The 14390-nt window shown below is 44.9% G+C and overlaps 2 protein-coding genes across 3 annotated transcripts in view; one reads left to right on the top strand and one right to left on the bottom strand.

Moving 5' to 3' along the window:
* Positions 1-14390, bottom strand: part of SYN3 (synapsin III) — a 288932-nt gene that overhangs the window by 135006 nt on the left and 139536 nt on the right. The window lies entirely within an intron of this gene.
* TIMP3 (TIMP metallopeptidase inhibitor 3) overlaps positions 8849-14390 on the top strand; it is a 61247-nt gene continuing 55705 nt past the window's right edge. The window contains exon 1 of the mRNA XM_060245550.1: positions 8849-9368. Coding sequence (XP_060101533.1) covers positions 8912-9368 — 457 coding nt within the window. The 5' untranslated portion in view covers positions 8849-8911. The remainder of the gene's footprint in view (positions 9369-14390) is intronic.

The raw sequence follows: 14390 nt of genomic DNA, 5'->3' as shown, positions 1-14390 counted from the left end.
TGAAGGTGGCTATACTTGTGGCCGCCACCACCTCCTGTGGCAGTGAATTCCACATGTTAATCACCCTTTGGGTGAAGAAGTACTTCCTTTTATCCGTTTTAACCTTTCTGCTCAGCAATTTCATCGAATGCCCACGAGTTCTTGTATTGTGAGAAAGGGAGAAAAGTACTTCTTTCTCTACTTTCTCCATCCCATGCATTATCTTGTAAACCTCTATCATGTCACCCCGCAGTCGACGTTTCTCCAAGCTAAAGAGTCCCAAACGTTTCAACCTTTCTTCATAGGGAAAGTGCTCCAGGCCTTTAATCATTCTAGTTGCCCTTCTCTGGACTTTCTCCAATGCTATAATATCCTTTTTGAGGTGCGGCGACCAGAACTGCACACAGTACTCCAAATGAGACCGCACCATCGATTTATACAGGGGCATTATGATACTGGCTGATTTGTTTTCAATTCCCTTCCTAATAATTCCCAGCATGGCGTTGGCCTTTTTTATTGCAGACGCACACTGTCTTGACATTTTCAGTGAGTTATCTACCACGACCCCAAGATCTCTCTCTTGGTCAGTCTCTGCCAGTTCACACCCCATCAACTTGTATTTGTAGCTGGGATTCTTAGCCCCAATGTGCATTACTTTGCACTTGGCCACATTGAACCGCATCTGCCACGTTGACGCCCACTCACCCGGCCTCAACAGATCCCTTTGGAGTTCCTCACAATCCTCTCTGGTTCTCACCACCCTGAACAATTTAGTGTCATCCGCAAACTTGGCCACTTCACTGCTCACTCCCAACTCTAAATCATTTATGAACAAGTTAAAGAGCATGGGACCCAGTACCGAGCCCTGCGGCACCCCACTGCTTACCGTCCTCCACTGCAAAGACTGCCCATTTATACTGACTCTCTGCTTCCTATTACTAAGCCAGTTTTTGATCCACAAGAGGACCTGTCCTTTTACTCCATGACTCTCAAGTTTTCTAAGGAGCCTTTGATGAGGAACTTTATCAAAAGCTTTCTGGAAGCCAAGGTAAACAACATCTATCGGGTCTCCTTTGTCCACATGTTTGTTCACCCCCTCAAAGAAATGTAACAGGTTAGTGAGGCAAGATCTTCCCTTGCAGAACCCATGCTGAGTCTTCCTCAATAACCCGTGTTCATCAATGTGCCTACTCATTCTGTCCTTGATAATGGTTTCTACCAACTTTCCCGGTATTGAAGTCAGCCTGACTGGCCTGTAATTTCCCGGATCTCCTCTGGAACCCTTTTTAAAGATGGGGGTGACATTTGCTACCTTCCAGTCCTCAGCAACGGAGGCAGATTTCAATGAAAGATTACAGATTTTTGTTAGAAGATCCACAAGTTCAGCTTTGAGTTCTTTCAGAACTCTCGGATATATGCCATCCGGACCCGGTGACTTATCCCAAACTGTCCATCTGTTATCACCTAGTGTTTCCTGCTACTAGATAAGGTTATCTTTTAAATCCAGTCAACCTGAGTTTTGTATAGCTACACTTTCTATCAAAACTGTATGATGGATCCTTCGCCTCAACAGTCAGAATGTTCAGGAACATCCAGTGACATCACAGCAACTCATTCACTTGGATGGTGGTTGTGGAGATACGCCATTTTGGCTGGTGTTTGTCTGGGAGTTGCCTAGGAGGAGGTTGTCAAACTGGGGACAGGCTTTGGGCCTAGTCTCTTCCTCTTCTTCCCCTCCTTTCTGGGAACAGCAATTCTGAGGAGGCCTCCTAAAGTGACAGGAAGTCTGTCAAGCTGGTCTCCAAGAATGCTGCAAGCAGGTAAACCAGTTCCTGGGTAGGAACGGGGTTTTATATTATTGGTTTTTGGCAGGAAGCGGGCAGTTTGATTTGAGTCTTGGAGACTGATGAGTCGGTTCTGGATGGTATGGTCAGGGACAGTTGTATAGCAGGGAAAGAAGGAGCATTTTTTCCTAGTTTGATTTAATTCTTTTGTTCACAGTTTTTAAATGCATGTATATAGTCGTATGCTGTAAATAAATGTTTTGTCTGTTTAAAAGGTAGTCCCTCTGTACCACATAGTTTCCCCAACCGCCTTAGACCACACTACTGCAAGAGGGGAGTAGGAAAGGCATACAGTTGGCAAGGGTGCCAATCCTTCAGGGGTCTTCCAAAGAAGGATTTTGGTCTCTGTCATAACCAGGTGCTGGGTTGGCAGAGGACCTTGAGGCCAGACTTCAGAACTGGCAGGAGGGGGGATTGGGAATCCTGTTCTTCTCGGTCAGGAACCCTTAAATTGAGCAGGTGGTGGCAGTGTGCCCTAGTGGCAGGAAGAAGATAAGCTCCCTTTTGGCAACTCAAAAGGGAGTTGACGGGACCGAGTCTGAAGGCAGAATTGGGTTGGTTCCACCAGTGGTATGCAAGTTTGTGTGGATGTTTTTACCACTGACAGATTGTCTGTCTCTTAGCCTTTTGCCACACTCCAATATAGCCAAGAAACAGTCTTATACAGAGCTATGGGGGAAATGGAGTTGCACTCACCTGTAACCATTGTTCATCAAGTGGTCTTCTGGGCAGGCACAGCCATGGAGAGGAACTAGTAAGCTTTATAGAGAAGTTTCTAGAGACCAAGAGTACTCCCCCTCCATCTTCAGTGTAGGCTTTCTTGCCCAAAGGGTCACATGACAGAGGAGGAGACAGCACTCTTCCTTCAGTTCTCCCTTTGCTGCTGTAAGGAGTGAGCATGAGTAGAGAAGTCCACAGACTGCCAGAAGACCGCTCAATCAGGGTGATGATGACTGAGTAAATAATGTTGACTCTGAGGTGAAAGTGAAGTCTGATGTCAGGGCAAGGGGGATTGTCAGTGCTTGGGTGACAATCAGTGTTGAAGTGACAGTGAATGGCAGAATGAGGTATGAGGCACACGTTTCACCTTTTTCTTCAATTTTTTTTTTTTGTGGCTCCAAGGCCAATGAGTAATGGTTGATTTTTCAGGCAGCTGTGGCATCAAGGGGTTCAGTACCAAGCCTACCAATTCAGCCCTTGATATTTTTTCTGTGCCTACCTGGGAGTTTATTTGAATTTGGTCCTGGAGCTCCCAACGCTTTCCCCCACAAAGCTACTTTAACTCTAGTTGCCCTTCCTTCTCTAGCTTTCAATGTAAGGTGGCAGCAGGCCAGGCATGAGGTAATATTGTGACCTTCACCCAAACATAACCGGCACAATTTGTGCTCGTCAAATCCCTCCAATCATAGGAGAGTCTTCTACAATTAGGCCAGATCTGCCACCCAGGGCTCAAATCCTTACACCTGACTGCTTGGTTAATCAACCCCTACCATCATCAACACGAGAGTGACAGAGATCATGATTGCCTCATGTAGACCTTCTACAAGAAGTACGGATGGACATGGAATGCAAAAATGGCGGTTTGTTTCATTTTGTGGTTCATTGGTTTGCCTGATTTGGTGGTTTGGTTCACTTTGTTTTTTATTTCCTGAACAAAGGGAAGGGGGAGCACTCTTGGGCTTTAGAAACTTCTCTGTAAAGCTTGCTAGTGCTTCTCCATGGCTGGTTTGGAAAAGCCCAGTCCCTATGGGACTGCATAATAGCCATAAAGATGAAGAGGGAGGTAAGAGCAAGTTTTTTGACCATGGATACAGCCACCATGAGCAAAATTTTGACTCTACAACAGTGGTGTTCCTAAGTAAAGTGAATGATGGCTGTTCACTTTGGGACACTGCTGTGGTGATAGCAAAAGCTGCCTGCAACCCAGACACCAGCTCATATTGAAAGGAATTCTTACAAGTGTACCACATATATTTTTATACAGAGTACAGAGATGCCCTGCACTGCAAGGGTAGGCATGGTGTATTTTAACACAACTATGGACATTTATGTTTCTTTGCTATTTTAAAAAGAGTGTTTCCTTGGCCTATTTCTGACAATAACCTATTTTGTTTCCTTAGTTTGGGATCCCCTTGTTCAGGTGGGGAACCCCTATAGAGGCAGGCAGTATCTCCTGGCCACACATATAACTGGCTGGCACTAGCCTAAGAGTTGTAAATATCTGCACTGGTGTCCTCCTTCTTCAAGCATGGAAGGAAACACTGCAGATTTTGAAGAGAAGTATTCATTCACAATGTGTGTGTGTGGAAGGTTCTGCCTTGGAGATTTATTTTAATGTAAGTTCACTTTTCTCAAGAAAACTCTAGGCATATACAAAAACAAAAGTCAGCAAGAAGTTGTGGGAGCATGTAACATTGCCAATTCAATTACAATCTTTGTTCCCTTAAAAATATTTACAGGGTTTTGCTGATTCAAAAGCAGCTACCTTTAGATCCTCAAGTCTTTTAAATGCTCATGATCACATCTAACAAGAGTGAAAAAACATCCATTTTTATTTGTGGATGATCTCATTTATCACTGTTTAATAGTGTCCTGTAAGATGCCAATGAGTTTTAGCTACTATCACTGTTCACCTTCTTCAGGCATCTTTTGGCAACAGCATGTCAGATATTCCATGCTGACAAAAGAAGTGAACATCCACATAAAAAATGGTTCTGAAGGAGAACAGAGGTATCTCAGTGGCAATTTAGCAAAGGAAGACATTGTAAAGAACTGAGAATCCAATCCATTGAACCTTTAATTATCTCCAGAGGTGAGCAACATAATTTTATTTCTTTCCAATAAAGTTCCAAGGACTCAATCTCTTGCAACACAGTGCCCTCTAGCATAATACTCAGACACATTCCAAACTGTTATAAGGTGCTATCTGCGTCCAGAGGAAACTTAAAATCTGGAAGCGATGACCTTCGGTTTCAGAAGGCACTTATCACTGCTTGAGTCATCAGTTATCTCCTTCATAACCTGCTTGTATTCTGAACTCAAATATCTGTAAGATATTTTGAGAAAAGAACCTCAGAGTTTCATCATTTTGTGCACCCAAGCGCTGGTGGAATATGGTGGGTGAAAACTGTAGGCTTGTTATTTGAAATGTCGGGACAAAATTTAGGTATTAAAGAAAGCATACGGCAGGGGTGGCCAAACTTGCTTAACGGTAAGAGCCACATAGAATAAACATCAGATGTTTGATAGCCGCAAGACAAAGAAGGAAGGAAGGATAGATGGGGGAGGAGAGGTGGTAAAAAAGTAACATATAACTTTGAATGCATTCTCCAAGCTGCCAGCTGGCTTGGCGAAGTGATTTAAAGAGAGAAATGCCTTCTTCAAGCCAGCTGATTTGGGGGGGGGGGGCCTTGAGAGCCACACAATATGTATGAAACAACCACATGTGGCTCCCAAGCCACAGTTTGGCCACCCCTGGGTATACAATGGCATACACAAATCAACTGACTGATTGACTGAATAATAGTAGCTTCCCTGACATTTTATTGTTAAGATTACAAAAATCATGGGGTGGGCAACTAGCAGGGATAACAGAACCACCGAGGTATAAGCAGTAGTCAAATATGGGCCCTGTTTGGGGAAAGGGGGAATACCCCATGTCTGCTGATGTTTTATAGCCTCTACGTCAGGGGTGTCAAACATGCAGCCCAGGGGATGGATCAACCCCCAGAGGGGTCCTATGAGACCCGTGAGCAAATCAAAAATAGGTTTGCAACTTATAGATACAGTCTTGAACAACATCTGAACAGCACACTCAAGACTGCTACAGCACAGATATCGTCTCTAGTTTTTGATGCAATAATTCAGAAGAGGAGGTGTCAGTTATCAGAGACTGTTAAATAAACTATTGCAGGAGTGCTAGTGTTTTAAGTTTTTTTTTTTAAAAAAAATCTGTGTTTGTCTGTGTCTGCTACCTGGCATTCCATTCCATGACACACATGGTCCGGCCTGACAAGGTCTCATTTATGTCAGATCTGGCCCTCATAACAAATTAGTTTGACACCCCTGCACTAAGACCTGGTCTATACATGCAAGAGAATCAGCTAGCAGAATTGTGAGGCGGCGGAATGGACTATACTGCAGGTCTGGTTGAACAATACCTAGTCTTAACAATGCAGTTTAATACATTGTAGCTGTGGTTCTCATGTTTCCACATGTTCCTTTTGACTACATGCTAAACTCAGCATCAATCAATGTTTTGCACAGCTCCATAAGCAAAGTTTTACTATGATAACAATATCTAAATATTGATCCATAAAGAGTTCAGTGCTGCTTGACATTCATACAAATGTTTCAGTACATGGTAACCAATGCTTAAAATCTGCATGTAGCTGTTACACATTTTGGATCTGTATACTTGTGACACTGGGTTTCTTTTACCTGTGATTAAGAGATAGGAAGTCAGCCATCGAAATATAACATACCTTTCCTTCAATCCTTCTCAGCCTCACAGCAAATCCCCCTTTATACAGGCTCTTTGAAAGGCTCTGACTGTTCCCTTAAGCCCCTTGCATTCTCATTGTCGCTGAGTGCTTCTTCATTGTTGAGGCACTACTTACCTACCCATCTGGGCAAGGAAATACCCACGTTCAAACACTGAGTTTGTCATCCTGTCCTACCACACTGTTATGCTGCCATAAAAATGCTTGGGAAACTAAGATTGGTACAAAATACAGTTGCCAGCTAGCTTGGCCTAAGCCCAAGCAATTTGAAGGATTCTCTCATTCTATAGGAACCTACCTAGATTCTTAGATCTTCTCCTACCTCTGCCATCTGAGATACAGTAGGTGGGCAATTGAGAGGGGATTGTTTTGTGATGGTGAATAGGGAACTCTAGAATAGGGGAGCATTTTTTGTAGTGTAGCTTTTGACTGCACTTTTATTGACTAGCCCAAAAACGTTCCTGTTAGTAGTCACTCAGAGATACTTCCAAGAATGTGCATGCAAAGTGCCATTCAAGTTGCAGCTGACTTCTTATGATGACCCTATGGGGTTTTCAAGGCAGGAGACGTCCAGAGGTGGTATGCTATTACCTGCCTCTGTGTAGTGACCCTGGAGTTCCTTGGTGGTCTCCCATCCAAATACTAACCAGAGCTGACCTTGCTTAGCTTCCAAGATCATGCTGGCCTTAATATATAATGTGGTGATAATCTGGCATGTTCAGAAACAAGACCCATATCAACAATTGTAAACACACCAGTGAATGACACTGAGGATATCCATGTTTTCTAAGTACATTTTATTCTACCAAGGTGCTCTGGGCAGCACACATTAATTCTTCATTTTATCCTCACAACATACCAATGACGTAGATCATGCCTGGTGTATGATCATCCAGCAAGCTTCATGAGTGGGTAGTGACTTGAATCCAGGCCTCCCAGAGTCTAGTCAAGTAGTCTAACCATGATGACACAGTAATTTTAACATGAAACTACACAGAGCAGGGGTGTCAAACTAATTTTGTTACGAGGGCTGGATCTGACAATTGTTGGGCCGGGCCATGTGTGTCATAAAATCTAATGCCAGGTAGCAGAGATATAAAGAACACAGACAAATACAATTAAAGATTTTTAAAAACTTAAAATAAAACATGCTTAAAACATTAGCACTTGTTAGTCTTAAAGGTGCTTTCTTTGTATCTCTCCTGTGTGATTCAGGGAACTGGGCAAATGAAGCTCTGGCTCTTTCCTTCCTTCCCCAGGGGACCAGGAAGAGGAAGAGCCCAGCCAATAGCTACATGATTGATATAGCCAGGTGAAGCAAGCTATCCTTCCCCCCTCCTCCCCAAGGGAGGAGCCTCAGCCAATGGAGAAAACAGAGGCTTTGCTCCGTAGCTCCTATGCAATTGAGCAACCCGGGCAAAGCAAGCTGTGATGCAGAAGGAAGCAAGAGAGAGAGGAGAAGAAAGCAGATGACAGCCAGTTGCTCGGCGGTGGGATGGGGGGGCTGATATGGCCCTGCTCCGGACCACGTTTGACATCCCTTCATAGATCTTAGCAGCAAAGCCTTGTCTTAAAGTTGGATAAGAAGGGGTGGAGATAGCTCTTATGGGCCTCCACACAAAAATTCCTTTGGGTCCCTGAGCCCTCACATTCAGATGAAAGCACACACAGTTACTCTCTCCCAAGGAAACTTTGCAACCAGGGCAACAAAGTCACTGGAATTTATGCTTCTAATCTCCCTCATGTGATTTGGAATGGCATAATACATAGCCCAGTCATCCGATCTTGGAAGGTAAGCAGGGCTGGTACTTGGATGGGAGACCACCAAGGAAGACTTTGCAGAGGAAGGCAATGGTGCATCAGTTCGGCTTAATTTTAAAAACCCTATGAGGTCAGCTGTTATTTGAGGGCACTTCACACTCACACACTTCTCCACCTTTCAGTACTTCTGTCCTAAACCACTGCTTTGTCCCCATCTGTTTTCTAACCACTAACACGCTCTAGTGAATGCATATACAATCCACATACACGCTGTGATTTGCCCGCGGGGAATTCGAATCCAGCTCTCATAGGAGTTCTGCTTTTCCCATGATGGTGAAGACTCCAGAGGCCGGTGGTACTGGGGACTTCCCATGAAAACTTACTAACAGCCACCCGTCCATTGCTTGAACGGCTGTGCAGCAAGAGGGAACACGCACGCATCTCCCTTTTCCTCCGGAGCACTAAGAGGATGGGAGCGTCCCAGCACTTTGGGAAGCTTGGGCAAGCTCTTAACTACCCGACGGTTTGCATGATGCTGCTGCAGCCCTCTTGCAAGGCTCTCCGCTTCCAGCAACACGCGGCGACCTGTAACCGGGGAAAGGGCGGGGGACAGAGACGCGCAGCTTCTTCTCACCCACCGGCCAGCGCTATCTCCCCCCGCGGACCTCTCTCTTGCAGCCGCAAGCGACGCACACGCACAGCAAAAGCGAGCGCACACGATTCCCTATATGGAGCTGAATCCCTGGCTCCGACCCCGCCTCCCAAACGTGTGGGTCGGTTTTTTGGGAGGCGGCGGCCGCTCCCCTTTCCCTGAGGGATGAGGTAATGCGGGGCTCCGATTGGTCCGGGGGGCGGGACCCCAAGAGGGGCACGAGCTCGACTATAACTCCCCGCAGCGGCCGGGAGCCGAGAAGCCGAAAGAGACTCTCGGGCTCGTTCCACGCCCCGCCCCGCCCCGCCGCCAAGAAGTCCCGCGAAGAGCGTCGCGCGCCCTCGCTTGGCTGGCCCCGCCGAGCAGGAGGCAGAGCGGGGAGGAGAGGCTGCTGCCCAAGTCACGGCCGCCGCGCTTTTTGGTTTCCCAAGGCAGCTTCCTCCGCCCTCCTCTTCCCTTGCCTTCCGTGGCGTTGCACAACTCAGGAGCCGCGAGCGTCCAGCAGTATGGCGGGGTGGGTGCTGAGTCTCTTGGCGCTGCTGGGCAGCTGGAGCTTGAGCGACTTGGTGGCGGAAGCCTGCACCTGCGTCCCCATTCACCCCCAAGATGCTTTCTGCAACTCAGACATTGGTAAGTCAGCTTCCCCCCACCCCGGTCGCTTTCTCTCGCTCTCTCTCTCTCTCTCCCCCACCCCCTCGCTGACTGCCTCATCGGTCGGGCGGCTGGCGCTGAGAGTGGGGACCGTCCCACTTGGCTGGGGAGACGTGGCTCAGGTGTGCGCTGGAGGGGCTGCTTATGTTGACTGAAGTGGGACAAGCGCAACAGCCTCGAGCAGGAGGGTGTGCTCTCCACTCCCTCGGTGACATCGGATTGTGAATCATCGTCGTCGTAATAATAAAGTGTTGCAAACCTAACCAGCTCTGATCCCTGTCACTCTCCTTCGCACACAGTTGCCAGCAGTCTTTCTTGTCCACATGGCATGCCTATTGAGTTCCAGCAGTGTTATGTTTACCGATATCTAGAAAGTTCTGTGCTACTGTATGGGTTTCTGATGACTGGAGTGAGTCCTGGGGGGAAATGAGATAAAAGGCAGCTTCAGAGTATGAACGGGGAGGCTGACTGCTTTAAAGAGTTGACTTAATTCCATACAGAGAACACTGCAGAATTGACTTCCAGATGTACTGGGTCCTTCACTGCTCTACCCAGTCAGTTAGTCTGTCCATCTGGCAAATGAAATGCATAAAATACAGCAGTTATGCATGCTTGTGAATCCTTTTTCTTTATAGGGGAGGAAATACTGAGCATAAATATTCCACATTAAAGCTCTAGGTAAAAACGCTTCCTCCAAAAGCAAGACAAAAATGTACTGCATGAATTTCTGGATCTTAGCAACTGGAAAATGCTCCCCCCCCCCCAAAAAAAGGCTGTGCAGCCAAAATTTTCATCACTCCCTCAAGCAGGTTTAATGTTAAGCAAACCATATAAGAAACCTAGGACAGACCTCTCACGCCCAATGGCCAGTGCCCAGCATTTTGTGAAGTGTTCACAGTAATGACTCACAACTGTTCTTACAGACTCCACTGGGCAGAAGCCCAAGAGAGACTATGGGAATTTCATACTTTCTTTGCACTGGGCAGGTTTAACGTGTGTGTGTTTTCAAGCTTCAGGCATCAGAGTGTGTTGCTTGACCTTGGGAAATAGTGGGTTGGATCGCACCAGCATTTCACTCAATCACATCCAGTTACTTCCAGTATCTGTTCCACACAGCTTTTGTTCATGCAGGTCTCATGGTCCTTGCGTTGGTCAAAGGGGTGGGAAAACTGGCTGGATCCAACCCAAACATACATGTTAAGGAGGAAAAGAAAACAAGCTTTAATGGTGTGCTTGCTGGTGCTTTATGACACTTCACTTCTCAAATGTTTTTTATTATTATTAAGGGCACTCACCAACACAGTCCCATTCTTGGGTTCAGATGGATCTCATCCCTTATTCTGAATTGCTATTATTTCAAGCCTTTTGTGGCATCCATTCATGCAGCTTCATTTATCACTTGGAAATGGTTCATCTGTTGTATAATAAAAAAGTGTCTACTCTTGTGCCCACAGTCAGAGGACCAGCAGAATTTGTCTCTGCTAGGCAACAGTCTCTGCTGAGTGATAAAAAACCAAATGATCACATCTTGAACTGGTCTCTCAGTTCTGGTAGTGCTGGTCTGAATCTCCTTTTATATGCCCCCGGCTACTATGATTTCAGCTACAGCTTGCTCCCACACTGCTGGGGGTGATCTGTGTAAAGGCATGTGTTTCCTCTAACAGAGGATTTAGTAGAGTACACAAATGCCACTCAGCTTTTGGGAAGATGTATTGCTTGTGTGGCATGTTAGGCACACTATTAGTGGTACCATATGGGCAGAACTGGCGTAGAGGCAATAATGACTGCAGCAGTTGAGGAACATATACTTTTTTGGGGGGGGATTAGATATTTTCATGTACTAGAAGGCAAAATGATGTCTCATCCTTCACAGGAGCCCTTCCTTTTTTGGAATGGGAATGAATAGGAGGGGTCAATTACCTACAGAATTGCAAAGAAATTAAAGTGGCTTTCACCTCTGCTTCTTTAGAAATTCTCAGTTTCACAATGAAATAATTATTAAATGTATAACAGTCTCTGTAAAGATATTCTGCCCAAAACAATGGGTTCATATTAATGCTGACTCTCAGTACTGTGATGCATGAACTCATTTTAGTAATTCTTTTATTGCTGATACAGATTCTATCCACTCCTTATAAGGCACTGGTCTATTTTGTTTTTTAAAGTAGTAGAGGTGAAAATAACTTAAAATTCTTGCCAGTGTTATTTCTTTTTGGGTGGGGAGCAGTGGTCACTTTTTTAACAGCACCCCATAGTTGTTCAGCGACTTTTTAAAAAGCCACCAGGAGAGATAGCATTAAAGTTCCATAAACAAATAGACTGCCTATACTGGCTTATTATTTTTCCTGTAAAGTAGTCACCCAGCAATTCCCCTGGAAATTTTTTTTTAAAGAAATCCAGATGAAGAGAGGGTTTTTAGCTAACGTCACCTAGTTTTGCCTAGTTTAGGCAACATATCAGGTGCTGAATGCCAAGGAAAATGTATGCTAAAAGCACTGGGTGGGCTGTGGTTTTACCTAAGCAATTATAGACTGGAAAATGGTGTACGTATGGTATTGTGCTAGAGAATTACTTTGTGTAGTTGGAACAAGTCACAGTTCAGTTAAAAGATTTCTTTTGCTTCTTTCTTTGCTTTGTATGAGTAGGCCAATCACCTGCCAATGCCAATTTGAACTTGTCTGTTTAATGAAAACAAGTTTGGGAATTCAGCTTGTCTGCATCTAAGGCAGAACCTTCCCTCCTATCTGTAGTTAGCTGTAATGCCTAAGAGTGTATGTTTCTCTTATTCCCATAAATGCTTTGGCTATTGACTGGGATCCCTTGTTACTATATCTGGGTAGGCCTTTTTCTTGCTTTGGTAATGATAGTGAGAAGGGCTTTTTTGAGCAGGAACACAGTTCCAGCTGGCTTGGCATCATGGGTGTGGCCTAATATGCAAATGAGTTCCTGCTGGGCCTTTTCTTTTAAAAAAGCCCTGACAGTGAGTCTAAAACACACTCTCCTATTGATGCTTTCTGGAAACATACATCATTTCAAAAGGCAATGTAATAAAAGTGTTTGCCTGTGTTTGCATTATTGCTTTAGATTGGACTTCACATTGGTGAAGAACTTGAGTGCTATCCAGTTAAAAATAGAAATCTTGACATCCCACTGTTTTCAGTATGGGAGAGACTTAAGTACACCCTTAACTTGTTCACTATAATGACCAATAGTTTCTCTTTGCTCAAACAAAACCCCCCAAATCACATGAGACCATGAAGATTTGCTAAGTTGGTCCTCCATGCCATTAAAAGCTTCAGCTGTCCATGTCTACACATTTATCTTCTATTAAAGAGACAGGACATTTTTCTCCAGGCTTCTTGGCAACCCTATGCTGTCAGTCTAAATAACAGTGGTAGATTTTTACTCCTTGTTTGAATCAATGCAGAACTGCAATATAAACCTCCCCATATGAGGACTTACTAGGTTCAAAATTAGACACGGCAGATTCTAGAGAAAAGTACCCCTTTCCTTGCTTCTAGTCTCTGTCTCTATATGTCGTTTCATCCATATGCATACATTAGATAGCTCCAGTTCAGAGTCGGGGCATCTGTTCATTTGCAGCAGGGCGTGTGCATTCATTTGCAACAATCCATATGAGATGGCATATACAGCAGAAAACAAACATTTCCTATATTAAAGGGTCAGTTTCTGGAGCCCTTGTTTAAACTTGTCAAGTCCATGATTCTGTGAAGGGAGAATGAGGGCTCTAAAAGGCCAAGTGCTTCGTTAAATGAAGTGCTCTGCCAGCATCTCTTTAGTAAACATTGCCATGCTTCTCATGAGCCAAAGGGGGAAGAATTGGAGGCAGACTTCTAGCTGCTGAAGAGTTAAGTGTTACCATGGTGAACTGTAGCAGTGTACTAGTTCAGTGTTTAGACAGAGTAAACTACATGCTGGTTTATAAAACACATATTGTGTGCGGGGGGCGGGGGGAGGAAGTGGCTGGGGATTGGCAGCATTTTTCATGGCCCATCATACTCAAATGTTAAGGCTTTAAAGGGAGTTGTTAAAGGTACCTATCTGAGGGATGGTGCCTGAGACAAGGCTGATCTATAGAGACAGCTCTTGTAACTTTGTAAGTAAACAGAATTAGCAGGATGGCAGCCTGGAAAGGACTTATGGTGTTTGTTTTTAAAGCAAATGCTAACTTGGCACTTCAGAAGAAACCGAAGAAAATGCATACACCTTGCAAGAAAGCCTTTGCAGAAATTTCTCTGCTAGATGAGATCATTCATTTTGCTACATAATTTGGCATGGACCTCCTTTAAAGGCAGTTGCCAAGGTAGAGCTGAACTCATAGCCAATCCCTCCCTGCCCCGATGGCTTCCTCTCAGTTACACTTTGGAAGATTAAGTATTTATTACCCAGATCACAAGCTGCATATCACCAGGCAATGTTGCCACTCACCCTACTCCTTCCTGTTTGCTTGGACCATTGCTAGTTACCTTGTGTCATTTACAGATTATTTTGTTTCTCTGTAGAACTGTGATCTTCATGTGCTGCAAATAACAAGTTAGCTGCTTTGCAGGGTGGACTCTGTGGCATTGTATCCCACTGAAATCCCTGTCCTCTCTTGGTTTCCCCATATCACCAAGAGTTCCCTCAGCCTGGAACTGGCAACCATACCCCCCAACCCCGGCCAGTTGTCAGGGGGGACCTGGCAACCCTACAGCAAGGTGACATCGAAGGAGCTCAGGGTAGGGTACGTTGTCCTTTCTTCCTTTATTTTATCTTAACAGCCTTTTGAAGTAGGTTAAGCTGATGGACTTACATGGTTTTGCTGAAAATGTACCGTGGTCTGAATCAGCACTGTCCTGCAACATTTCTGGCTACTTATTCAGTTATGTGTGCTGCAGACCCGTGCACCTTAGGAGTCTTTTACATTGGACTCATTGAGATTTACTGGAGGGTAATTTGGCTATCCCAGACTGGAAAAAGCAGTCTGAAAAAAACAAAAGG

The sequence above is a fragment of the Heteronotia binoei genome, chromosome 8, assembly GCF_032191835.1.
Source record: "Heteronotia binoei isolate CCM8104 ecotype False Entrance Well chromosome 8, APGP_CSIRO_Hbin_v1, whole genome shotgun sequence".
Lineage (NCBI taxonomy): Eukaryota > Metazoa > Chordata > Lepidosauria > Squamata > Gekkonidae > Heteronotia > Heteronotia binoei.
This window is presented reverse-complemented; position numbering and strand designations above follow the sequence as displayed.